The 26,585-nt window shown below is 42.5% G+C and overlaps 1 protein-coding gene across 1 annotated transcript in view; it reads right to left on the reverse strand.

Annotated features, from left to right (window-relative positions):
• Positions 1 to 25,699, reverse strand: part of STK3 (serine/threonine kinase 3) — a 137,335-nt gene extending 111,636 nt beyond the window's left edge. The window contains exons 1-4 of the mRNA XM_035319759.1: positions 25,528 to 25,699; positions 18,363 to 18,443; positions 17,793 to 17,921; positions 14,042 to 14,156 (exon numbers count right to left, since the gene is read on the reverse strand). Of these exons, the coding sequence (XP_035175650.1) occupies positions 14,042 to 14,156; positions 17,793 to 17,921; positions 18,363 to 18,443; positions 25,528 to 25,550 (348 nt within the window). The 5' untranslated portion in view covers positions 25,551 to 25,699. The remainder of the gene's footprint in view (positions 1 to 14,041; positions 14,157 to 17,792; positions 17,922 to 18,362; positions 18,444 to 25,527) is intronic.
• Positions 25,700 to 26,585: the final 886 nt, after the last annotated feature.

Below are 26,585 nucleotides of genomic sequence, written 5' to 3' on the forward strand. Positions count from 1 at the left end.
ATCCTTGATTAAATATCTTCTATAAAGAGGCAGTGTGAACTTCGTAATTCTTTATCTTCATTGCTTTAGATCAGCACAACTGGAACACCCAACGTCCTGAGAAAGTGCTACCAGATAAACAGTAAGAGTGAAACTTTTGCAGGTACCAGAGCCCTTAAGAACACTTCTCAGATTTTAATCAACATTTTAGAATAAAAGAAAACACACCCACATACACACAGTTCATCCCATGTGATGCAACTTTATGGCAAAACAAAGAAACCGTTCAGTCAACTGAAATGCTGTTCAATTACAGCTTGTCAGTGCTTCAGTACAAGAGCTAAGCAAATGAGCTTGAGACATGCTTGGAAATGCAAGAAGCTACAGAACCAAAAGATGAATATTCTAATTTGGCTGCAACACCAGATTGTAATTTCCCTCTATTTTCACAATCCTACCCAAAAAATTAAGTTAAGCAATAGCAATTCCTTCCAGTTTCAGTTCTGAGAGTGCTGGTACACATCTGCAGCTCCCTTCCAAAAACAAAACCAAGAACCAAAACCACTTACAATCCCTCCGCAAGCCAGCAGGATGACTCAACAGAAATGAAAAAATGGTTAGTCAGCAAGATGATCTGCACCTGAGTTACTCATAACTAGCTTTAATTATTTAACCAACAGGACTACTTCCCTATTCCTGCTTCACTCCAGCCTCATAAAACCTGGGCGTGGAGCCCAGGGGCACAGTTACACACGCACTCACTTAAGCTGCAGTGCCAAGCTCCAGTCCTTCCTTTTGCTGAAGCCTACACCAGTAATTCCTACTGTCAGCCCTTCCACCAAACGACTGTAACTGACCCTAGTTAAAAATAAACCTGCCTGCCAAATTATTTTTCCAACAAATCAGTCCCACAGTTCAATTAACGGCACAGTCAGTCAGCAGGGATGTAGCAGAGACAGGAGCTGCTCCTTCCAAATAAGTACATGCTACTGCACCCAAAGATTTTTAGTGACTTGTATGAGCCTTTCCCTATGCAAGCAGAGGATGAACTCGATGGTGGGACTAACTCCATGCTCCACAGCAATCAGTGACCGCCTCCACAGCACGTTATGCATTCCTTGCCTGCCATTTCTCTCCGAGATCTTGCACAGTGCTTCTATTCAGTGGCATGCTGCTCAAAGCCTCTATTTGTGCTGCTTCTTCAAACGATGTATGCCATGAGAACTAAAAACCCTGTTGTGCACAGCTCAAACACGGCAGCTTTCCTGGCACTGCTCTGTCCCTGGGGGAGTGAAACTGCCTACCTGCTCTGCAATCAAGCAAGATGGGACTCCAAAGTCAACTGTACAGTAAACTGAACTATGGTCAGAAAGATATCTGGAGGAAGAGACAGCCCAGAGTGCACGAGCCAGTAGTTTTCTGGTTAAGTACAGTAAAACATTATCTGAAGACTCACACTACATGCAATCCAAGTTCTAGCTATTAACAAATTCAGTTAAAGAGTTTATGATATGCTGAATGTAACACTTTCTGTTGGAGCTTCGCCAAATCTACCCCAGTTCAGAAACAGGGTCCTTAGTCTCTGATGACTCCCATGCAATCATGAATATGCATATTAAAAAAACACCACCAACAACGAAAAACAGAGCACTGACAAACATACAGTGAGATTATGTAACTCACTGCCTGCTTTCCTCTAGAAAGAAGCATTATGACAAACTGATTAAAAACCTCTGAAGGGCAGGTCTCTTCAACATGAAGTATTCTTAACAAAGTAAAGCCCTACTTGCAGTTCTTGAAATACCAGTGGGTAAACCACATGGAGATCTCGGGGTCACCTCTAGATAAAGAAGTGCCTTCACAGCCATGTTGCAAAATCCAGCTCTCAAAAGGAGAGCGTAGCACAACACCTGTATCAAAAGGTTGACAAAGAAGCTAAGGATCAAGAAACCAGCAAGTTAGAAGGTGTACTGCAGCCTGCACTATTATCCTCTTGAATGACTTTTGACTTGCAATCCACCCATAATACTCCTTGTTGCAACAAACAACTTATCTACTAACACCCAGCACTTTCTAGTTCCAACGGTAGTTTGATGCAGAGATACAACTTGTGCCATTAATAACTAGCACACAGTACAATTAAAACTAACAAAGCTATTTAATATTTTAATACCAGGAGTATGTTAGTCAGTGTTACTATCCTGGTCCAGATGTACGATTCTCATGCTGTACTATGGCTAGATCAAGCCATATTGGTATTATGTTTCCTGTTAAAACAGTTGATTTATTTGATTCTGAGGCTTTAAACATACAGCACCATTCTTCTTCAGAGCATAGCATGCTCTGTACATTGCACCTTAGTGCAATTTCACAGTCGTCATCTTTCTGCGTCACTTCTGATTTCCAATTGTGTCCAGATCCTCATTTATCTCCTTGGTATCTTTGGCTAGCTCTAGTTCTGTATGCTGAGACCCTCTGATAGTTGGTGCTGACCTCTAAACATGAGTCACCCATGAAGCAGCTTCAAATCCATCATCATCAAAACCACATGTAAGTTACACGTTAAAAAGTACGAGAATGAAAAAGGCAAACAACTCCATAGCCTACATAAAAGCATCAAAGAACAAAGCCAACCATTAAAGTGGAAATTTGGGACAAATCATGTCACAGCAGACTCAGGTGATTCACATCCATTTGGAGGCCAGCTAATCTACATATTTCTGTTTAACTGGCTGTGGATGTCACACATGGGAGCCTGAAGGGTGCATTTATACAGCCTATCACACACTACCTAATCCATGCAGCTGTCAAGACAACTCATCTAACCAGGTTCTCTGCTCACAGTCAGTCACTCTTCTTCCTGAGGGCCCCTTAGAAAGCTCAATTGCTTTAACTGCCTATGTCCTTTCCCAGCTGCTCTTTTTACACTAAGTAATACATGCACATTAAGCCTGATGCTTCCAGGAAGTATCACATCACTGCATCTGAGCAGATTGATTAGATCAAGCACACTGGGTTGGTCCCTTTTCACGGCAAATAAAGGGCCCATGGGATAATCATTCCTTCCCCAGAAGAAGCTATGAAGCTCGGACTTCAGACTCCTCATATCACATACCACTCTTCTTCATTTATGTGAAAATAAGGCTGGACTAACAAAGGTGCTGAGATGGGGAACACAAGCAAATAAGCATGGAAGAACTGAGACACCTTCTCTGCCTGCAACAGTTCATAATTTACCATTAAAGTAAGGCAGAAAGCTTTAGAGAAAAAAGTGTTATGGTTGCAGCTCTAGACTGAAGCCAGTATTAAATTCTGGTTCCTACTGTGACTGCTATGAACTTTAATGAGATTATAGTTTCCAAAAGCCAATAATTATCTGAGTTTCACTTTCAGAGCAATTGCCTTTGAGACTTCTTTTATAAGCAGTTCTGCATACTATGTGAGGACAGTACTCTTTCAAACAAATTCACAGCTTATGTCTTGAGTGAGATATCACATTGTGACATTTACATTACTTACGCTGATACAGTGTGGTCAAAGACTGAGTAATTACTCAAACTAAGGCACATAACCCCTTTTTTCTTCCTATATTATAGCTAAGAGGACAGCTCGGTATTATGGTATTGAAGGGAAAAAAGAACTCAATGCCAAAGAATTTCCAGTTTTACAGATGTAAAACCTCAGGCACAGGATCATATGATAAAGAAAGGGAAGCAGCAAGTATTCTGCACATAAAATCACATGGAAATCACATTCTGCACATAAAATCACATGGAAATTCTACAGTAATAGACATACTGCCTATTCACAGCAATAGCACTGCACAGGTGACAGGAAGCTTTTCAGATTCAAGTTTTTGACTATGTAATCCCAGTAGTACAACCTCTGTAACGTCTTGAATATAACATGCAACAGATCCTGTTTTCTTAAATTAGCATTTTGAAAAATAGCATTTTGAAAATTAGCATTTAGGAAAACTGCATCATGTAGAATCACAGTTCTACCTGCAGTTTGAAAAACAGTAGAGCCCAGTAGCAACATAAAATTATCTAATCAACATCTAATGGTTTGTATGGAAAGCTATTTGAGGAAATCTCATGCATCTCCCATGGTCACATGCTCAACATCAGCTGGCTGTAATTAGCAGACAGATCAAAAACTGCTAAGAACTTGGAAGCTGGACTCAGTAGGCCTTATTTTTCACTAAAAGTTTCAGCTTGCTGAAGGACAGCTATGAAGTACTAACCAAGTTAACCAGATGTTGATGACAGCCTTAGAACTACTATTGCAGAACAGCACAAAGCTTCTTCAGCACTGTACTAACTACAGACAACATGATATAATGGATTTTAACTATGATGCAGTAGCACCACGTCACACAGAATCACAGAGTGGTTGAGGTTGGAAGAGACCTCTGGAGACCATCTAGTCCAACCCCCGTGCTGAGCAGGATCACCTAGAGCACACTGCACAGGATATCATCCCGGCAGGTTTTGAAAATCTCCAGAGAAAGAGACACCACAACCCCTCTGGGCAACCTGTTCCAGTGCTCTGTCATGCTCACAGTAAAGAAATGTTTCCTTATACTCAGCCAGAATTCCCTGTGTTTCACTTTGTGCCCATTGCCTCTTGTCCTTTTGCTAGGCACCACTAAAAAAAGTCCAGCCCCATCTTCTTGACACCCTCCCTTCAGATATTTGTACACATTGATAAGATCTCCCCTCAGTCTTCTCCAAGCTAAAGAGGGCCAGCTCCCTCAGCCTGTCCTCATACGACAGGTGCTCCAGGCCCCTGATCTTCTATACAACCCTCCCCTGGACTTGCTCCAGTGGCTCCATGCCCCTCTTGTACTGGGGAGCCCAGAGCTGGACACAGTACTTCAGGTGAGGCCTCATCAGGACTGAGTAGAGGAGGAGGATCACCTCCCTAATGCATTTTGTCATACATTTGTCATGACTACACACAGCTGTCATCAGCACTTATTTAGTCAGTTTGGTTCTTCAAAGTCTTTTTCTGACAAAAACACTGTGATTAGGGTCAAGAAGCCCAGTCAAAGCCCTAGACAGAGGCCTCTTAAAAGAGTTCCACCACACACCTTTCAAGCAGGAATCACTTACTTGAGCTGTCACTGCTTGAAGAAGTCTTTACAATGATATACTTGCCAACAAATCACTTCACTCACACACTACACACCTCTTCACAGCACCACCCTTTGCTGCTCACCCCCACCAACCCTGACAATGCTATCAAGAGAAGCCTCCAGTCTCATGTGTGAAGTGAACAAGGGGCAGTGTGATGGTTTCCTTGATCCTGCCAGAGTAGGGGAATGCCTCCAGCAGGAGCAGGTACATCTGCAGATCACCACCCTTCAGCATGCCTGGTAACACCGGCAGAGCTTTACTGTATTATCACCACAGGATCCTCAGAGGAATGAGGATTGCTAAGGAAAAAGAGGATCTACCTGACAAAACAGGCCAACGTTCTCTTTGCTAAAAAGCTTGCTAACCTAATGCACAGCTGCAGAGCCAAAGCCCTGCTGGAATTAGAGACATGATGAGAACTCATACAACCAGCCTGGTGTGAAAGATAGGTACAGGCACCTCACACGATATAAGCAGGACTTGACAAGGGAGGGTTGAGCTCTACACAGACACACAGTTTGAAGGCATGCAGCTCAACTGTGGAACACCTGAGAGCTTGCAAGTCAAAAAAAAAACAGAAATATAACCCTAAAGGTGAATGCCATCATGGCATTTGCAACAAGCTACACAATCAAAAAGACAAAGATGAAGCCATCCACAGCCCTGGAAGAAACACCCCTAATTATAGGCTATTGTTCTGGTGAGGGGGGATTTCAACCACCTCAATACCTGTTGGTAGGACAACACAGTAGAATACAAAAATTCCAGGAGCACACAGTAATAATTGTCACAGTAGGTGCTGTACAGGCCCACGACGGGAGGTGTTGCACTGGATCAGCTAGCTACTCATAAGCAAGGATAACTCACCAGGCATGTCAGCATCTGCAGCAGCTTTAGCAGTGATGATGATGAGATGGTAAACATTATGATACAGAGGCAAGTGACAGAAGCAAATAGCAGAACCAGATTTCTAGATAGCAAACCTTGGCTTGCTAAAGAAATCAGTAGGTGGGATCCCAGCGCATATTGCCCTTAAGTGTACTGGAACCTTGGAGAGCTGGTTGAACATCAAGGGAAACCTCCTCAAAGCACAAAAACAGTCCATCATGACAGGCAAGACAGCGAGCAAGTACAGCAGGAGGTTTATTTTGATTGAACAGTGAACTTCTGATTGAACTCAAGTACAAAAACCACGGTGGATAAGAGACAGAAGCAGTAACAGATTACTAAACACAAATAAAGAAGCATTGCCTAGGTAATAAGGAGCTGCATTAGGAAGACCAAGCTTAGGCTGGGTTTGAAAGTGGACAGCAATAGGGGATAACAAGAGCAGCTTCTATTGGTCTATATGCAGCAAAAGAGATCAAGACAAATTTTGTCCTTCTGCTAAATGAGGTGGTCAATCTGTTCACAAAGATGCACAAAAGTTCCTGTTCATCTTCTCTGCCTGTCTTTATCAGGATTTCCTCTGGATCTTAGTCCTTTTTGCCCAGCAGAAAGTTGGAATTAATTAGAAATCAGTCAGGAAGTACTTCTGTGCTGTGCGGGTGACGGAGCCCTGGCACAGGCTGCCCAGAGGCTGTGGGGTCTCCTCCTTGGAGCCCTTCAGAAGCCGCCTGGACGTGGTGCTGGGCACCCTGCTCTGGGTGTCCCTGCTTGGACACGGGTGGCACCGGGTGGCTCCAGAGGGCCCTGCCAGCCTCAGCCACTCTGGAACTCTGTAATTAGTGTAGTAAACAGGATAAACGCAAGCCCATGGGAGCAGATGAGATGTATCCAGAGGTGCTGAGGTACTGGCTAGTGCTAACCTAAGGCTACTTTTTTCATCTTTAAGAAGTTGGAACAACTATGGGACATCCCTTAAAACACCATATTCAAAGAGTGCAAGAAGGATGATACCAGTAATTACAGGCTGGTCAGTTTGTCCTCACTCCCCTGAGACATTATGGAGCCAATCCTTGCAGAAGCTATTTTCTACACACAGAAGGGGTAAGAAGGTGATTAGAAACAACTAAGTTTACCCGAGAGATATCCCAGCAAATTAACCTGGTCGCTTTCTCAGAAGGATGAAAAGAGAACTGTGGACATCATTTACTTTGACTTTAGGAAGGCTGTTGACAATGTCTCCCACCTTTTTTTCAGCCAAACTGGGGACTCAAAGCAGATGAGGATGAACCACTGGTTCAACTACTGGGCACAGTGGTGGTCCAAAGCGTAATCAACAGCCACCTTTAAGTGCTATTTCTTAGGGAGCGATTACAGGGTAAATACTCCAACATCCTCATCAGCAATCTGAACAGTAAGCTAGGACATACCCTCATCGAGCTTGTGGGAAACACAAAACAGAAGGTGTCATTACACTGAAAGGCGGTACTAAAATGCAGGGCTGCCACTCAGAGGGACCTCAACAAGCTGGAGGAAGTAGGTTGACAGCAAGCTCATGAAGTTCAACTAAGGCCAAATTCCTGTACCTGGGACACACAAACCTCATAGCATGCAACAGTGTGGGCTGCTGATCAATGGGGCAGGTAGCATCACTGCAGGAAAGGTTTGGGGTGGGGAGGGTCCCAAGATGAGCTGAACATGAGTCAGCAATACACCCAAGCTGCAGTGAAGGCTCACCATATATCAGTCATCACTAGGAAAGCAGTCAGCAAGTTAAAGCACATAAATATTCCCCTTTATTCAGCACTTATAAAGCCAGATCTGGAACATCATGTCTGGTTGCAGGCTACTGTAAAGAAACACTGAAAAATTGGAGGACGATTAGCAGTAGACCACTAAGCACTCTGGGGCTAGAGCACGAGTTGAAGAGGATATTTCAGTGCCATTTCTAACTACCTAACGTGAGGATTTAAAAGAAAAACAAAACACCATACTACAACACAACCCACACACAGAAGAGGCAGACACTCCTCAGAATTGCAAAGAGAAAGCAGAATAGGCAGCAGTCATAAGTAGCCACAAAGAAAATTCCAGTTAGATCCAAGAAGAAATAAATCCAGAGAGGGAGATAAACTGTTGAACCTCCACTTTCACAGATGATTTTTCAGAACTCAGATAGACAAGGTCCTGATCAATCTAATCAAACTTCAAAGTTTACTTTCCTTGAATCAAGAGATTGCATTGGATGACTTCCAGAAGTCCCTCCAAATTACTATTTGTTTCAAATCACTGGCACACTGTTCTCCTCTTTTGCCACCATCTTCAAAACATCCAGAGGATGCTACACAGCCAGTCTTCATTCCAAGATTTCTCATTTTCTGAATACTTTTTTTTTTGCAGTCATATTTGCATATAGTATATGAATAGTTACTTTGGAAACAGATGAGTAACAGTAGTTTTAACTAGTTCTTTTTTTATGCCAATTAACCAATATATCATATTCATCTCACTTCTGGCACACAAATAAATACTTATTTTCCCTGAGATGAAAACTAATTTTCTGCTATGAACGAGTTTCCAAGCAGGTTGATACAGTTTTACTGCAACACCACAAAAAAAGGTCTATCAGTTTGAGATTCAGACAATAGCCCATTTCTGAAGGAACTTAAAATGCTACCCTAAAGAACTAAGCAAGAATAATTCCTAAAATCAGGATAATGCCACCCAGAAGTTACATAACAGCCACTTGATCAGACCCATAATAAGGATTTTGCTAGACAAGCCCTTAAAAGGCTGTGCCACGCTGCAGAAGCTAGCATAGACTATCTTGGTTTATAATGCTAATACTGAAAAGGATAACCAAGACATGTGGGATCAACCTCTTTCTACCCATCTCTAGAGAGTCATGCTACAGCCAACTCAATTTGGTCTCCAAAAGAGATGGGATTAGGATGACCCAGTTAATTACAACCAGTGAATGAGCAAGTGCATCCCCAGTTATCAGTAGAGAGGAGGGTTGCTGGTGTGTCAATATCCTCCCCACCATCACCCCAGTACATTCACAGCAGCCAGCAGGACAAAGTATTGCTTCACACTGTAATTATCTCACCCCACTGCAAGCTGCCAGTGAGAAGAGAGTCCCATTCCTTCTTTTCCTCCCACTACTCCCTTTTAATGCCTCTCTTGCATCAGATAAGCCACTGTGCTGCCACAGTGAGTCTCAAGTTGGCTCACAGGAGCGGAGGCAGGGACTAGAAAGGAACAAGTTCCCCCATCAGACCTTCAAGCTTGTTCAAGATCATCCCATAAACACCCAATTGCTGTATCTGAGGTATGGAAATGGCAGGAAAACATCAGCCAGGTTGGAGGATAGCAGGGGAACTGCCTTTTTGGCAACAACCCACAGCCTGACATATCAGATAAATACACCGCCCAAATCAAGCACAGAGAAAAGCAGACCAAACGAGATACACAGCTCTGATGTCTTAGACTGGTGAATGCCACACCTCAGATGAGCCAGTAGGTTCCATAAGCTTGCTCCAGTGCTGCTCATCTGCCTGGCACACTAAAAAACAGGCCAAATTCCAGGGGCTGACTTAACTTCTGAAGTAGTGGCTTGGGCTTCTCAGACAAGATGCTGCTCCTGTCAAGTTGAACACCTCTGAACACAAACAGGCCATCAGACACCAGTAAGAGCTTAGCTTTGGAGTCTGCTTCCCTCATCTTTTAATACAGTAGGTCAAAGCACAGTACTGTTCACTTTGTAGTAAAAGAACAGAAGTGTTGAAGCAGGGAAAACAGCTACAGAAAAGGAAGGTCTTACTTCACGTTCTTACTTCATCTCTCTTCCTCAGTTTCTTTTTCCTTAGACAAGGAGAAATAGGAAAACTTTTTTGGCCCAGCCACAATTTTCATTTGACAACTCAAGAAAATTAAACAACCAACAACTCTTGGTGTTGGGGCTATTCAGTTCACATCCTGACAAAATAAGTATCAATTCCCTCCTCGCTTCCAAGTGAAGACACTTCTATCTACCTGTGAAAAAATACAAGTACAGTGAAACCACTTCTTTCCATTAAAAAAACAATACAGAAGTGGAGGTGAGCAATAGAAAGCTGAAGTGCTTCAATCAGCCTCATTCAACTAAGTCACAAGCTTTCCATCGCAGAGGAGTCCGGGTAATCAGATCAGTGTTTCACAAAATGAAGTTCTCCTGTTGTTTCTCAGTCATCATTAAAAAAAGTATTTTTTTATATAAATTATAGCAACAACTACAGGAATGTGCACAAACTTCAGGTTACTAAGGTTAATTTTTTCATGTAGAGTTTCAATATCAACAGTTAATTTTAGTATAATAGTAAGTAAACTCTATAGAGCTTTATTAAACTATCTAGAATTATACCCAGGGAGAACAAATGGAATTGAAAAGGGGAGACTAATTTCAAAAGAGCACATTTCTAAAATAAGCTAATTTAAGCAAATGAGAGCAATTACTTCTGTTTCACTAACTAGACACCACAGGAAGCAACCTTTTTTCATTTTTATGTTTAACCTGTAGAAAAATTAATACTTTAAAAACAAATACAAAAGTCAAATTCTTGTTCTTCCTTTACAAGGAGAAATAACGGTCAATTTATACAGTGACCAATGCAGACCACCACCACGCATGCTTGCCAGGGAAGACTTTGAGCCACTTCACGTTCTCTGTTCTTGTGACAGAAGAATATTTTCCACAAGCTTACCATACAATAGGGTTGTGGGTTGTAAAGACATGCAAATTCAAGCTCATTTTGGAGTTTTAATTGTTATTGTCTATGCACTACATTTGTCAGTCTGAACTGTCTCATGCAGACAAAACACTGAATAGCTTCCATATTTAACAATAAAACAAAGGAGACTGAATGGCAACCCTCACCAGTATCTACAAATTAAGTACTCAGTAATATTCAACTTGCAGAATCTCAGCAGTATATGATGGAAGGAGATGTCAGAATTGTGAAACATTTTGGGGAATAGAGCAGAAGAATTCAAACAAGTTCAAAGCCCCTGACTAACTCTTCCAAAATTTGTGAGACATAGGCACAAAAAGTAAAAAATAGAGGATTTTGCTTGGCTCTTTTATTATTATACGCACCACACCACCTCCTATTCAACCCGAGAATAACAGTTCTATGTAGCCTGGTAGTCTACCTTCATCAGCAGCCTATAGTAGGCAACTAGGGAAGAATGTAAGAATACATCAAGTATACAGCGATAGCTCTCTGCTTCACCTCCCCATAAGCGATCTATAGAATATCGGATGTCCTGCTCCAGCTATTGAATAATTGCATTCAGTAATAGTTATTTTTCATTGGTCTGGTTTAACTCCTTTGGAAAATAAAATCCACCGGATCTTTTATAACTATACAGTGGATGCATGTAGAAAAATTTCCACGTGGGTAGAAAAAAAGTTTAGCTACCACTTGTGTTAGATTGAAAGCTTTTTTTTTTTTAAAAAAAAAAAAGCACATAAGCACATCTTGCTGACCTCATGCCACTCACGCTTTTCTAAACCTTCCATCATGTCTCCCTCTGCAGTTACCCCTGTTCCACACAACTATCCTAATATATTTAGTACATTGTTGTAGAGAAGAATTCCTTACTTACGATCGTCCCTGTCAATGTTCTTTATCCTCTGCAATTCTGTGATATCCTTAACACTATTTTGCTTGTTGGCAACGCCTTCACTTGTGTAACTACTTCTTAATATTAAGCTGTATTGCTCTCGAACCTGTATGAAATTTTGTCACCATCACCAAGCCAAATGCATGCCTTTAAATTTACTCAAATCTACTTTCTCAGTCCCACACACACACAGTTTCACAAAGCCCCTAAAGTCTTTTAGTATGTTTCTAGTAGTAAAAACAGTATCTCATCAGTATTTCTATCCTCTTTCCCAAATAGGATAGCACAGGCTTATGCTGATTTCCCAAAATGACTGCTTCCTTGCTCCCTCCTTCCTATTTTTAAAAGGGTTATCCACCTGTGACAGAACTTTCCATTTACTCCACTACAGGTGTATTTATTGAAGAGCCTTTGGTGTGGAATTCTGTCGAAAAACCTTTTGATAGCAAGCACATCCACACTGGCCAGCATTATTCACATACCAAAGAACTCCTTTACAAAATTCTACTAGCTATGCACAGCATGACCTGCTTTTACAAAAGGTATGCTGACCTTTCCCTCATTACATGTATCCATCTACTTATTGATTTTATTTCTTAGAATAGAATTTATGCTATTTAATCACATCAACTTGAACCACAAGAGTTGGTTTCTCTAATTATTGGTATGCATTTGCTCTTAGACTAAAACATGTTCCCCTTAAATCTCTAATATCCCTACTCTGTTAATGACAGATATGAGAAATGAGACTACCTGTTTTATTGCGTTTTTATTTTTTTAATAAAAATACAAACTTCATTTGAAATAAAAAAGATAACATTTTGTTTAAGCGTACACACAGGTTAGTCCCCCCCAACATCCTGTTTTTTTAGTTGTGGTCTAGCTTGCACTATTTCTTACTGGACCTACTGAATCATCTCAGTGGATGTTGTCTGCCTGGAATTCAGTAAGGCCTTTGACACCATGTCCCACGGGAACCTCAGCTGCTAACATATGAGCTGGATGAGTGGACAGCAAGGTGGATTGAATGCTGGCTGAACAACACAAAGCCTAGTTGTAGGCTAGTACGAGCCACCCACCCCAGGGGTTAGTACTGTGCCCAGCTTTCAACATCTTAATTAAGGATCTAGATGATGAGTAGAGCACACTCTCAGCAAGTTTGCAGAGGACACAAAGCTGGGAGGAATGGCTGATACACCCGAGGGCCGTGCTGCCACCCAGAGTGACCTGAACAGGCTGGAGAAATGGGCTGACAGGAACTTCATCACATTCAAAAGGGAGAAGAAGTGCAAAGTCCTGCACCTGGGCAGGAACAACCCCAGGCACCAGCACAGGCTGGGAGCCTCCCAGCTGGAAAGCAACTCTGCAGAAACAGACCTGGGGGTCCTGGTGGGCACCAAGTTGAGCATGAGTCAGTGATGTGCCTTTGCTGATAAGCCATCTAATGATGTTCTTGGATGCAAAGTATCACCAGCAGGTAAAGGGAGATCATCAGTTTAACATCACAGCAGCCCTGAGGCATGCCACCTTTTCCTTGGAGGCTCCCCCTACACTGGACATTACCCTACTTCCTAATAAGTCCAGCCCCACCTTCCCTTACTTGTTTTTTTCTCCCCTAAGCCTAAATACTCTTTTTCCTCTCCTTTCTCTGCCCCCACTCACTTGTGGTACAAATATTTCAGAGTACCATGACAAAGCGTAGAAAGCTAGCAAGTGGAGTGCTATCTCATAGTACTTGTTAGTCAAATGTTTATCTTATATTTCAATCTACCACTGGAGACAATGTCCTCAAAGGATCAAAAGACTGTTGGATATCTACAAAAAGTCTTACTTTAGCAGTTCCTATGAAAAAAATAACAAAGTCTGTTTCCTACAGGTTTGCATCTTCCCCTACATTACTGCTAGTACCACCACTCTGCAACTCCTCCCTACAATTCTCCCTTTCAGTTCCCTCTCACATTCCCTAATTGGCATCCCTTTCCCTTGAATAACACCAATTACTTTCCACACTCCTTAATTACTGAGCTGAAGCAAGACAATTCGGTGCCTGCTTTCAAGTCATGCATATACTAAATGGCCTGCTAATAGGCCATCAGGTGGAAGAAGCCACGCACAATTCTGCATTTCACAAAGTAGTAATTTTCAAGAAACTCACAGGATCTTCACATTTCAAGATGCACATTCCACTTCTCATGACTACATCAGGGCAGAATGGATGAATACTTTCCAACAATACAGAGCAACTGCACAACCAGTGCAAAAGTAAGTCCCATCACATCATCCAAGGTCTCATCTCGTAACTGACAGTTTCTGGTCCTAATTCATGGTTTATTTTAAATACATGCTATACACATTTCTGGAAGAAAACTCACCGTTTTGTTACGAAGTCTAATTATGTCCGAAACAGAACCAGCTCCACAGTATTCCATAACAATCCACAGATCAGTGTTCTTAAAATAGCTGCCATAGTACTTGACAACATAGGGACTGGATGGGGAGAAAAAGAATAAACAGATGAATTCTTAAGGGGCAGAGAACATCAGTACAAGTGCTATTTAAACAAAATAGTTTGACTAACACAACCAAAGAGCAAATATAACCAAATACATTTTATACATATACATAATACATACTGTAGTTAGCATAACCAATGCTTTGTTGATACAGTAAGGTTTGGCTGATCAAGAAAGTGATAAAAGACACTACTAAACACATCACAAGTTTCCAATGATCTTCATATAGAGTCACAGTTTTCCCAAACATTATTCTTTTGATATAAAGCTTTGTTTTCTACTACTCTAAGGCCTCTCTTTTTTATTTTTTTAATTCCTCTCAAAAAGTTACTGGATGTTTTCCTTCTTTCACTAGTCATCTTGTTTTCTTCTCTTAGTACTGAGCAAAAAAAACATGAAGACTCCCAAATGTTTGTGTTTTTTCAGGCATGAGTTTACTATGTTCAGATCTAGACTACTTTATGGAAACAGAATTTAGTGTTGATTTGAACTGGACTTATGGATCTGCAAAAGCATTTCCATATTGAAGTGCCTCAAGTTTATGACAGCACTATATCCTCACATAACACATTCATTTCATGCTCATCAGTTTGTCACATGAGGCATGCTGCCTCTGAGGCACATGGAAAGGAAAGGCATAAACAGATGGGGTAAAGATGTAACAAGGATCTTCCTCCACAAAAGTGATCAGATGCTGTATTTACTGGAAAAAAAAAAAAAAAAAAGTTGAAGGATTTTGCCAGGAATGTAAGCAAAGGAGGTTATAGTTAGATTGCCATCAGTCTCCTACAAAGACAGCAAATAAGATACCGATACCTCAGCAGCTTCTGGTTAGAACACCCACATCATCAGGTAGAACTAAACAGTTTTTTTCTATCATGGAATTATTTTTTTTTGATGGGCATGTCTGACAGCAACTTATTAGAAAACCAGTTATTAGAAAAAGAGATGTTAGACTCCTGCAACTTAAAGAACAACTATTAATACTATAGGAACTTGCCTTTGGAGGAGGCAAGTGGGCCCATTCCCTCCTCATCGTTATTTCTAAAAAACAGAAGTATTACATACTGATCTTGCCCCTGTGAAATTCTTGATGTGAGGAAAATTACTATTATTTCTAAAGAAAACCCACTGATTTTTGTGACCCTCTCTTGTCAGACTTTCATTACACTAGTATTCCCAGCAGAAATTCTATATTCATACAAATCAAGGCAAGATATCAAGTGCTATGCCATCTCAAAACATAGTTCATGTTTTCTTAAGGCTTTGTCCCATTTAGCTATATGGAACAGTCTTTTTCATATTAATTGCTTGTCTTAGACTATGCATTTTTCCCTAGGAAAAATACAGCACAATCAGTGTAGCTAGCTCTAGAAGTAGGCATGGGGGAGAAAGAAACAGCGTTAGGATTTCAGCATGTTATGTTAGATGCTGCAACAACAGTGCTTTTCTGTACAATCTGTGGAATCATCCTACGTGAAAAGAGAGCCCTAAGACTTTCTTTTGTGCGTGGTCCCTCTCTCGCACCAGGGCTATGCAGCACTGTCTCTGCACTGAGGAACCGGACACAGAAGCAACCACATGGTGCAGAGCTGCAACCCAGCTCTCCTTCTCAAACAGGATAGCTGCATCTTGTCCAGTGCAGGAACAGCTTGTGCTCTGTAATTCTAAACCCTTATTCCAAAAGTTAAGAATTACACAATAGTACATGTCCTACTACTAACAAAAAACTCTCTGTTGCTCAAGGAGAAGCAGGGAACAAAGAGGAAAAGCAGAGAAGAAAGGGGCAGGACGGGGACATGAGTGAAAGATGAGTAGATTCATCTAGGAACAAGAATGGAACCGGCACAAGAAACACAGCACAAAAAGAAAGCTGAAAATTTGAAGAGATCATCAAATATCACTTTTTTTTTTTTTGTCAGTGTATGCTGTATTTCACAGACACTTGTTTTAAGACTGTATTTCAGTACTGATCTCAAACTGAGGGCCACTGCTTCCAATCAGCTCACAAGGCACAAGCCTGTGCAGAGCCTAACAGCTGCTATCCTACCACTGACCCCCACAGGACAGCTACTTCGGAGGATTCATGAGGTGCTATTTTTCAACTCATTCAATACCTTCTTTTAAAGAAGGGGAAAGAAGTGAAGCAGTGGAAGATGGAATTAAGAGCAACACAATGAGAACAATCAAAATAGATTTTAGTTTCTCTTTTCAGTGTATAGGAGAAGCTGAGGATCTACTCTGGGAATCTTATCTAGGTCCATCATAAAGCAGACAAACAAGATCCCGGCTTTCTTTTTTAGTATGTGCCTGTTACAGAGCTTCAACTGTCCAAACAGATGAAATCTCACAGGGACAAAAAGGATTAAGAGGAGACTCAAACTATACTTAAGGGTCCCAAACCCTCTTAATATCACCCAAAATAACCATTTTACACATATTTGTGGAATGTGGGGAAAAACACTAATCTTTCCTTTTCCTCCCATTCCCCTGCCCATACATTTAACAAACTTCTTGCAGTTCAAAGCAGTCAAGACCAGAAGGGAACAGATTAAGGTTGTATGTGTATATAGGCTACAGGTACCAAGTGCTTGGATCAGGGCTTGCCGGCAGAGGTGCTAAAGAAATCTGAAGAACAGCTCATTCCCGTGTGCTAATGCCAAACAAGGACAATTTTTTCATTTAAAGACAACTTCAACATCACCACAGCACAAAAGCATAAACACAACTGAGAGATAACAGACCTCTTGCTATAATACAATTCACCAAGATAACTACAGTAACTAATATTTTAAAACAAAGCTTCTCCCAAGATAACTACAGTAACTAATATTTTAAAACAAAGCTTCTCCCAACTTGAGTTAGGCTTCGAGTTGCAAAGAATACTCTTGTACCACTGATGAGACTGAATAAAGACTCACCCTAGCGATTCTTAACGTTGTTGTTTATAACCTCTCGATCAGATTATTTCAAAAGATTAGGGGGAAAAAGATCCTACTTCAGAGAGAGGGAAGAAACAAAAAATAACTTCTGCACCTTTGAAGACACTTTCTCTTCAGGCTTCTATTCCTACAATACTAATAATCCTAAATTTTATTACTTGTGAGCCAGGTAAGGTAACAGTCCTTCAGAACTACTTCAAAACTGTTCAGTTTTCAAAAGGTACGCTCCTTCATGAAAAAGGCTAACAATGGAAGGCTGTTTTGGAAGTTAACAGCTAGCCATTAACCTTGTGCTAGAAACATTTTTCTTGATCTTCTGAAATGGATAATTCAGAATTCACATTGCCAAGGAACATAGACAGGAAATATTAACCTTTTGGGCTTGCTAATGCAGGAACAGTGAAGCAAGCACAGGGAATTGTAAGCAGATGCAAGTACTTATTCTTTCAACAGTTTCTATGATGTACACTGCTGGTACTTCCTTCAGTCCAAGGTAAGGATAGGAGTCGGTCCTCACAGTGGTTGCTTTATGTGGGTCGGCCAACACAAACTGCTTTAAGTTTCCATGTAAAAGTATGCAGCTGCCTATATTTCAACTACGTTACCAAAATATCACAAGTACAAATACATTTTCACAGAAGTCTTAGAAGGAAAATTGTTATACCTACCTGTCACATTGTTGCATTATAGAGATTTCTTTAATTATTTCTTGAAGATCTGACTCCACAGGGACCTGCTTGATTGCTACAACTTGTCCAGACTCTTTGTGTATTGCTTTAAACACACTACCATAAGACCTAAAAGAGGGAATCAAAGTGTTATCCTTCTTACGATATAAATTGCCTCTCACTTCTAGCATGCAGAAAAAGTCATAGAAGCCATATGTTCAAGTAGAAGTTTGAGGTTTTTGTCAGGCTGCAAAAATTTCAGTTCTATCAGGACCTCAGCAAAGTTGTGACTCTGAATAATGAATCTTTTTCAAGATGAAGCATATCTTAATTTCCATGCAGACACAAACCGTCGCTACCTCAATAACTGAGGGGTGTCAAAAGCACATAAATAGATTTGGGTAAGCATGGAAGTTTATTGACGCATGCATTTGCTTTATTATTAAAAGTTGCCTAGAGAAGCATTCCTTAGGACACTTAAAGTCACCCTCTCTGTAACTTAATATTCCAACACATGCTTTATATACTGCCTCCCTCTGATCCCATCCCCTCATAAATAGCTGCACTTACCCTTCACCAAGTTTCTCCAAAACATCAAAGACTTCTTCAGGCTGCTTAGTTAAACTATCTTCACTGAGCTTTTTCAGTTTGCTAGAAGAAAGACAAAAGTTTCTTGTTTATTTTTTGCAGGGGAGAGACACAGAACTCAACCAATTTTTTCATACAAGTACACAGACAGAAGAAAAGGACTATAAAGAAAAACATTGCAATGGAAATAAAATGCCTAATTAAAGCACAGTAAGATAATTCTATCAACTATCATTCAACTTGGAGAAAGTTAAGCCAATTTTTGTCATTATCACTTCCTCACTAACATTTGCTCAACTCAAAGCAGCGTGGGACAAATTTGCTGTCTAAACTACTTCCTTTGCTAAAGCAGAAACAGCCAGAGAACACACTAAGGCACACCTTTCATCAAAAAGCAGCCATCATGCAAACACATGGTCATTACTGACTAGAGTACCCTATGTCATCATTATTTAAGAAAGTATAAACCAGCCCTTCACCCATCTGAAGGGCTGGGGTAAGGCAACGAATTACATCAAGTTACAAGGCAGAACCCAGAGTCAGGATGACTCTAGGAGCATAGGGTGGCACCTCAGCCACACGAGTGGTAGCAAAGCACTGCATTTCCATGAGATAAGTACTCTAAGAGTTGTTGGTGCTGTCCTTTCTACATCTTGGGGAATATACACAGGGACAGGTGCAACAAAATCTCTGATTACACACCATGATTTTTTTTCCCCTCTGGTTTTCTGTCAGCTGCAAATCACTCTGTATCACTGTCATTTCTCCCAGCATCTTTAACTCACTCTTACTACTTACCCTCTGTCTCTTACACCCAGTCCTAGTCTCTCCCCAGATGCCTCGCAGATCCGAGAACACAACCTGGCTGCAAGCTTTTGATGAAGCTGACTCCGAACACAGAGCGGGAAAAATACAACCACCCACATGGTGCTGCGAGGCCGTGTGGCTGCAACGTGTAAATCCCTCACCCTGACAGTTACAGGGAATTCTGCTACAGGACTGAAATCACAAGTTAACTCTGTGTGGTGGCCAAGGGTACTATTAAAGGAGGAGATGAGCTGAAGAATAATAGCTGGTGCTGTATTGTTAGAGCCGATGTATTCCACATGCAAGAGGAGAAAACAGGGCACGAGGGGAAGGCTTTGAAGCACTGCAGATCATTGAGACCTTATGGAAAATACATTATCCTGTGACACTTTCCAGGAAATGAATACAAAACAGGGGAAGGGGAAAAGGCCCGAAGAGATTGACAGACCTAAATTAGAACAGCAGCACTGAAAAGAAACGCCTTCATATTAAAATATATATTTCTGTGTTACACAGAAATAATAAATAAATAGGTGAAATGCTTGACTAAGCAATTCCTGAGCCATAAGGGACTTGCAACTGCCAACCATCTAAGACAGAAACGTAAAGAAAGCAGCTAAGCGCACAGGTCACACAGACCAGTGCTAAACAAGGAAAGCAAGCAGTGTTGGAGTGCTTACACACGTGCATTTACATATCAAATACCTATGTGACAGATGTAGCAGTGATTTGAGTGTAAAATTCATCCGTGATCAGTATTGCAAATCGCAGAAACTGCTCTGAAGACCACGCAGTTTGCTAAACTGAACAGGCAGGCACCTGGAAAACCTGTCTGCTTAAGGGAGAATAAAAAAAATCTCTAGAGCCAAGGAAATTCAGAACTCATGAACACAGACAAAGCAGCTGAAAGCTCTGATGAGAGCAGCTAAAGAATGTCTGCACAAGCAGCCTACAAATCAAACACAGGAACACACAACAATCTGCTTTCTTTTTTGCTCTCTCTCTGCTCGTTAGAAACTAGAAAGCAAAAAGATAGAACTTAAAAAAGCCTTGCAGGAAAGTACAGATTTTGTTACTGAACGAGTAAGTCATAAATAACAAGAAGTGGAGGGAGGAAGACTTTGCATGCAGGTATTACAGAACAAGTCATTTATTTTGATTCTTTTGTTCCAACTTTTTTTCTGCCCCTCTCTGAACAGGTTGCCTGCATCCTTAAAGGCAGCAGTCACAAGAGGAAAGTCACTGCAGTCAGTCCCTGCTTGCCACCAGCAGAAAGCATACACAGAATGTTTGCAATGCCAGTAGAGCCTCAAGAAAATAGAAAGCATAACCACTAGCTGAGTCTGTCACACGACTGAAGAGCTGCTTAATAAAAACATACTCGGCAGCACAGTCCAGAGACTGAACTTGTTAGCAGCTGGAAGAAAACCCTGTGAGCTCCCCTCACAAAGCCTAACAAGAGACACTTCCACCTGCTCAAAAGAACTATGCTTGCTAAAATAAGGGGGGCAGCAATCTGGTCTTAACAGCTCTTCAAAATGTGCTTCCAGTTCTCACTTCTAGAACTATCTTCTCAGCAAATTTGCTTCATGAAAGAGAGCTTTGGATTATGCTTAATACCAAAGGAGTTAGAACAGCACCATTAATGCCAGGACGTTGGGGCTGCTTGAGAAGAGCTAGGGAAGCAATTATGACCAGCCACGAACTGAACCAAACCACCAAACATCCCTGTCAAATAAGAAATGACCTGGACTACTCAAGAGGCAGCCTAAAGACAAAAAAACCGCACATACTGCCATTAAAATTGTTTTCCCATTATTCAACTCTGACAAACATCATGAGACACTAGCACAGCTAAGCATTAAACCTCTTTTGGGAAGAAAGATATGCCAGCCTCAGAAACTGTATCAGACAGACTGCTCAAAGTACTCCATGCTGCTTTACAAAGATACAGTAAGAGTACAGACACTAGGTCCGGAGTTCAGATGACGCTATTAGCACTACAGCTCTTTGAGCTGCAGAAAGATCCTCATGGCTTAGGCTGCTTAAAGCTGGGGATTCTGTTAACCTTCTAGAAAAAGAAAATAAACAACAACACTTGATATGGCCTGAAAGGGTTGCAATAGAGAAAGCACTTCTGAAAACTTAGTGGGGAGCAAGGAGGAAGATGGATGCAGTAATGGTTGCAAAGTACCAAGCAGATTGGAAGAAAGGACCATGGATATTACCAACAATGTCAAACGTTAATATCACTGTTCTTAAAAGAAACAACTGGAAGCAGGGACAGGGTAACACATCTAAGGCTTCAGAATCAGCACACGAGTGTGGCCATTCCCCACCACCTGTCCATCCCGCCAGCCTCACCTCCTGAGCGCAAGTAAACTAGACAGAGCCAAACATTCGAAAGCATCACTGCTTTTTCTTAAGCATGAAGATGTTCTACATTAGAAATGAATGCTATCAGCCAACTCCAAAACAGCTGGAACACAGGATCCAACTGCCATGTATATACTTAACTGTGAGAAAGTCTAAAGGAGTGCAGAAGTAAACTATATAAACCCTGGGGAGAAAGTCATTCTGTTGCTGTTTGCACCAGAAAGGTTGCCCGAGGCATCAGGTAGTGACTGGGGCAATTTTAAGCTGTCCAGAAGGAGAAGCCTTCCTGCAAGCATGAGGACCGACTGAACTACATGTCTGGGACACCAACAATTTTCTTGTTCCAAGCAGGTTTGACTTGCTGAATAAGACCCAATTCCTTAAAGAAGGAAAATGCACTCTAACAAAGAAGCTCACTTTGGTAATTCCAGCTGATGGGAGACAACATCCATACTTATTAGCCTTACTGGAATCTTACACGTCATTGAAGTATGCCAAAAAAAGTAAATAAACAGAAAAAAATAATAATTTTAGAAACAGTGAGAGGCACCCAAGACTACCAATCCCAGCATAAAGACCATAAAAATCTGAATTGGGACCTAAAAGAGCATGAGGTTCCCCTGCCCACCTCCAACCTATAAAGAAGAATGAGTTTAGTGTCCTATGGTCATTATGTACAAATTTTACAAAATAAATTTGGGATGCATTACAGAGGTAGGTATTAAGAAAAAAGAAAGCTAGCAAATAAATAAAAAAATAAAGCGTCGCTAGAGAACACAGCTCCAACAATTACTGTCATGAGTTATGGAAAACTGGAGACCACTCCATGAAACATGAATGTGTGGTTTATTTTGCAGAAGAACTGGCACACAAAAACATTTAAAAAGAATGGCTGGGATCAATTATAATGAGGCACTAAAAGAGAATCTAGCAAGAGAAGCCACTGTAGTCATCAGAAATAAAAGTGGCACGTGAAAGCCTTAAGACATTTACACTGCTTTACGCAGTTGACACAAACAGATGCAAGTTTAAGAGAGTTCACATTATTATATCATGTACCTCCATTTAGTTTTCTACCAATAAGACCCAAGCAAACCTACACCTGTGTCTTACCATTTTTCAGGAGGAACCTGTCAGTTGCCATCCACATGACATTACACACCCATTCACATGAACATTTTTCAGACAGTTCCTGTTACTTTCCCTGGTATGAAGTCTATTTCCTTATGTGTGCAGGTTAAATTAAAAAGGAAAATGCAATGATAATAGCAGGGACAAATCACTAACAACTCAAAGGCAGATTTCGTAGCTGAAGCAACTGTCAGTCACTTGTAAACGATTACAGAAAGGACATTCACTCATGATATAATGAGGAGGTATAAAACACATCTGAAACAGAAATTCAGATGCAAGAAAATGCTTTGTGTCAATCACTGTGACAGGAGTCGACTATGAAATCAAAACACCTACTCTAAATTATTAAAAAGAAGTAAACAATTATTCTGAAAAGAATTGCTCAGATGTCTTTTCTTACTGTTGCTTTATTGGGCAAACACTAAAAGCTTCTGATGCTATTCCCACTTTAAAAGCTGCAATGGCCTGGCCTGTCCCTTGGACACCATCACCGCTGCTCTCTGACGGGCTGTTCTAAGATTTGCAAGCTTCTACACTGAAAAATTTTTGTGTTCCTCTACATGGAACTGGGAAATAAGAGTCCTACACCTGTAAGAAAACAGATTTTAAGATGTCTCTGTAGCTTTGCAGTGCTCACGTGCCATTCTTGCTACCTTTGGATGAATCTTATGTGAGGCCCTGCAGCAACAGGGCCCATACAGTAAACGCTCCCGTGGACAGCAGGCACCAACGTAAAGCCGCCTGATCACATCCCTTCTGCCAGGAAAACAGTTCATCCACCCCAAGTCACCACTGCTTCCCAGGCAGACATCAAAAAATGTGGACCACAAAATAAGAGAACAAAATAAACCTGTACTCCTACACTCGCAGAAGGGGGCAGCCCAGCAGAAGAACTGTTGGGAACAGCAAGCCGACTGTAAAAACAAACAGATCAAGAGGATATGCATGCACAGACCACAGACTTTAGTATCTCATTAAAAAGTCTCCCCTTGCACTACAGAAACAAACCTACTACACTCTCATGCCATTTAAGTTTCCAGAAATAAAACTTAAAAAAAAAAAACAACAAAAAAAAAAACATGAAGAGTATGAGAACTGGCCAGAATTTAAGAGTAGCTTAAATTCTGGCTAGTAGCTCAGCAGCTTCCTAGTTCCTCCTGACTCAAACTTCGGATTTAGATAGCTCCCCAACACCCACCGGGCTAGCCAGACTTACTGCCAGGTGGTAGAGTTAGAGCAAAGCCTAGATCTTCAAAACAAAAACAAGGAACGAGCAGACAAGACACACACACACACACCACCGCAGGATGTGCTAGCTTCAAGTTTTATTTTCAGTCCTTTGGTATCACCGGAGCCCAAGCTCTGCACCAGTGCCTGTAGTATTGATTACTTCTCAGACACTCCCATTTCTCCTAAATGCTTACTGCTGCCTCTCCCGTTCCTTTTATTCGAGACACGTAGCACTGTCAGTGCAGAACTATCTGCAGGCCTCTCCTTTCTCCCCACACCTCATACCCTAAAGTCATGTAAGCTTAATGCAGAAAATTGGCTGAAGCCTACACTTCTAAATCTCATAACTAAGTACCCCTGCACGCCCCCTCAAAATTAAAAAGAGATTGCAGAAAAATATTTGTGGGAAATCTTATCAGCCATGTCAGTAGCACTTCAGGAATTAATTCAGTCATCAGAATCCCACCTGGCTGCCTCTGCGCTGTATTAAAGATCCTCCTGTTACCTCCTTTACTACCCATCCACCCAAATGTGTTGGGTCAAACCCAGGACTAGGGGATTCATTCCAAAGCAGAGTCAAACAGTACAAAGCTCATCGCCGATCCTGAAATCGGACTAAGCCTGTACTGGGTGCCTCTTCCCACGTGTTCAATTAGGGGAAAATAAGAACTGACACTTGCACTGAATTTGGTGCAGCTCCTGCAGCAGGCAGCCAACCTTCAGCTTGGGCTTTGGGAGCACAATAAAGGCACTCTGCATAACAGCTACTAATCGGTTCCTCATTAAACTTTTCAGTGGCAGATACCATCACTCGACTTACTATTGGAGAAAGACCAGCACAAGTTCACAGCTGCGCTTTCCCCAAGCCCTGTCATCCCCCAGGAAGTCGCCTTAAGGAATTCTTAAGCACGCAAACAAGCGTGCTTAAGGGAAAAGCGATTTGTTACCTTCTGGGCCAAGTTTACACGGGGCAGTTCCTCTATTTTTCGTTACTTTAACAGGAAGTGGGAGTAAAGCACTTGCAGCTCCAACACGGCGGGTACACGAGGGCTGTGTGACTGCAATGCGTGGAGCACACGGCCGCTTCCCGTACCGGGTTAGCGCATCCCAGGGAGTTTAAGCACTTCCCATACAGGATAAGCGCATCCCAGCGAGTGCTGCTCCACTTTAAGCACTTCCCATACAGGATAACTACACCCCATCGAGTACTGCTCCACTCTAAGCATGCCCGTTCGCAAGATAGTTTTGTGCACCGCGATGACCGTCACGTTTAAAGCAGGTTTCACAACTTTACACGGAGACAAAAGGCAAAGGCTGGAGGCTAAATAAATAAAAACAGGTCGGATTAAGGATGACCAGGCGTGTAAATACCCGGGGAAAGCGGGGTGCTGCGGGCACGGAGCTTGACTCTGGCCTCTCCCCGGTGCCGGAGGGCAGCCCCAGCCCGCAGGCAGCCCGCCCCCCCCCCCCCCGCCCACAGAGCGCGGAGCTCCAAGCTCAAAAATTGAAAATTAAAATAAAAACACGCCCGCTCCCCCCCAGCCCCGGCCCCAAAAGGCCTACACTCGCTTCCGGGAGGGGAAGGGGCCCCGGCCGTTACCTCTTGGGCGCTGCCTGCTCCATTCCGCCGCCACCCCTCGGCCCCGCCGCCAACCGCGCAGAGCCGCCCCGGGCAGCCCCCGGCCGGCGGCCGCCCGACCCCGACCCCGCGCCTCGGACCACGGCGTGTGCGCTGCGGGCCCTTTAAGCGCAGCTCGCGCCCTCCCCCGGCCGCGGCCGCTGCCGGCTGCCGCCACTACCGCTACCACCTCGGGGGGCGGGGACGCGCGCGCTCATTGGTTGGAAGCAGCAGTATAGAGAGCGCTGGTTGGTCAGTGGGGAAGTCGCTCAAGGGAGGCCGCGCCCGGCGCGCCACGGGAAGAGCGGGAGGCCGGTGGGGGGGAAAAAATGGAGGTCGGCCCGCGGCGCTTCGCTCCCAGCGTGCCCTGTGCAGCTGTGCCCCGCGGGGCATGCTGGGAGTTGTAGTCCTGCACAGGGGCCAGGCCCGGCCGCCTCAGGCGGCCTCCAGCCCTCCCCACCCCCCAAAATAAAAAAACTTCCTGGCTTTTCCTCAGTGGGCAAACGCCTCCAGAGCAGAGGAAAGCCGTGTTAATTAATCGTGTCTGTGTTAATTAATCATGGCTGTGTTAATCACGGGAGCTGCTTTCCTAAGCTGGCTCGGGTGGCACAGCACCCCTCTGAGGTGCGGAGCTGGCAGTCGGCGCTGGGCTTTTTCTAGTGCCAAAGCATACAATTACCCTGCAAAGCCATAGGAAGCTGGCACGTAATTACTCAAGGAGCGTTTTTTTAAGGCTGCTGAGTGCCGTGGGACGGCTATCTGCAGTTTCTCCACGTTGTAACTTCCAACTTTGGGCTGTTTACATAGCAATGTAAGAGGCTGACTGACAGTGCATCCAAGTAGAGCCAGCCAAGTCAACACAAGAAAAGTCAGATGTGTCAGCCAACATCTATACCCTTTCCTGAATGCTGGTTTGTTTGCTTCACTAATAGGAGTTCACAGTAGTAAAACACTTGGGTAAAACTCATAACAATATGGAGATGCCCAAGTTCCACTTTTAAGCTGATTTCAGACGCACAACAAGCACTCAAAAAATTAAA

Source organism: Oxyura jamaicensis, chromosome 2 (assembly GCF_011077185.1).
Source record: "Oxyura jamaicensis isolate SHBP4307 breed ruddy duck chromosome 2, BPBGC_Ojam_1.0, whole genome shotgun sequence".
Taxonomy (NCBI): domain Eukaryota; kingdom Metazoa; phylum Chordata; class Aves; order Anseriformes; family Anatidae; genus Oxyura; species Oxyura jamaicensis.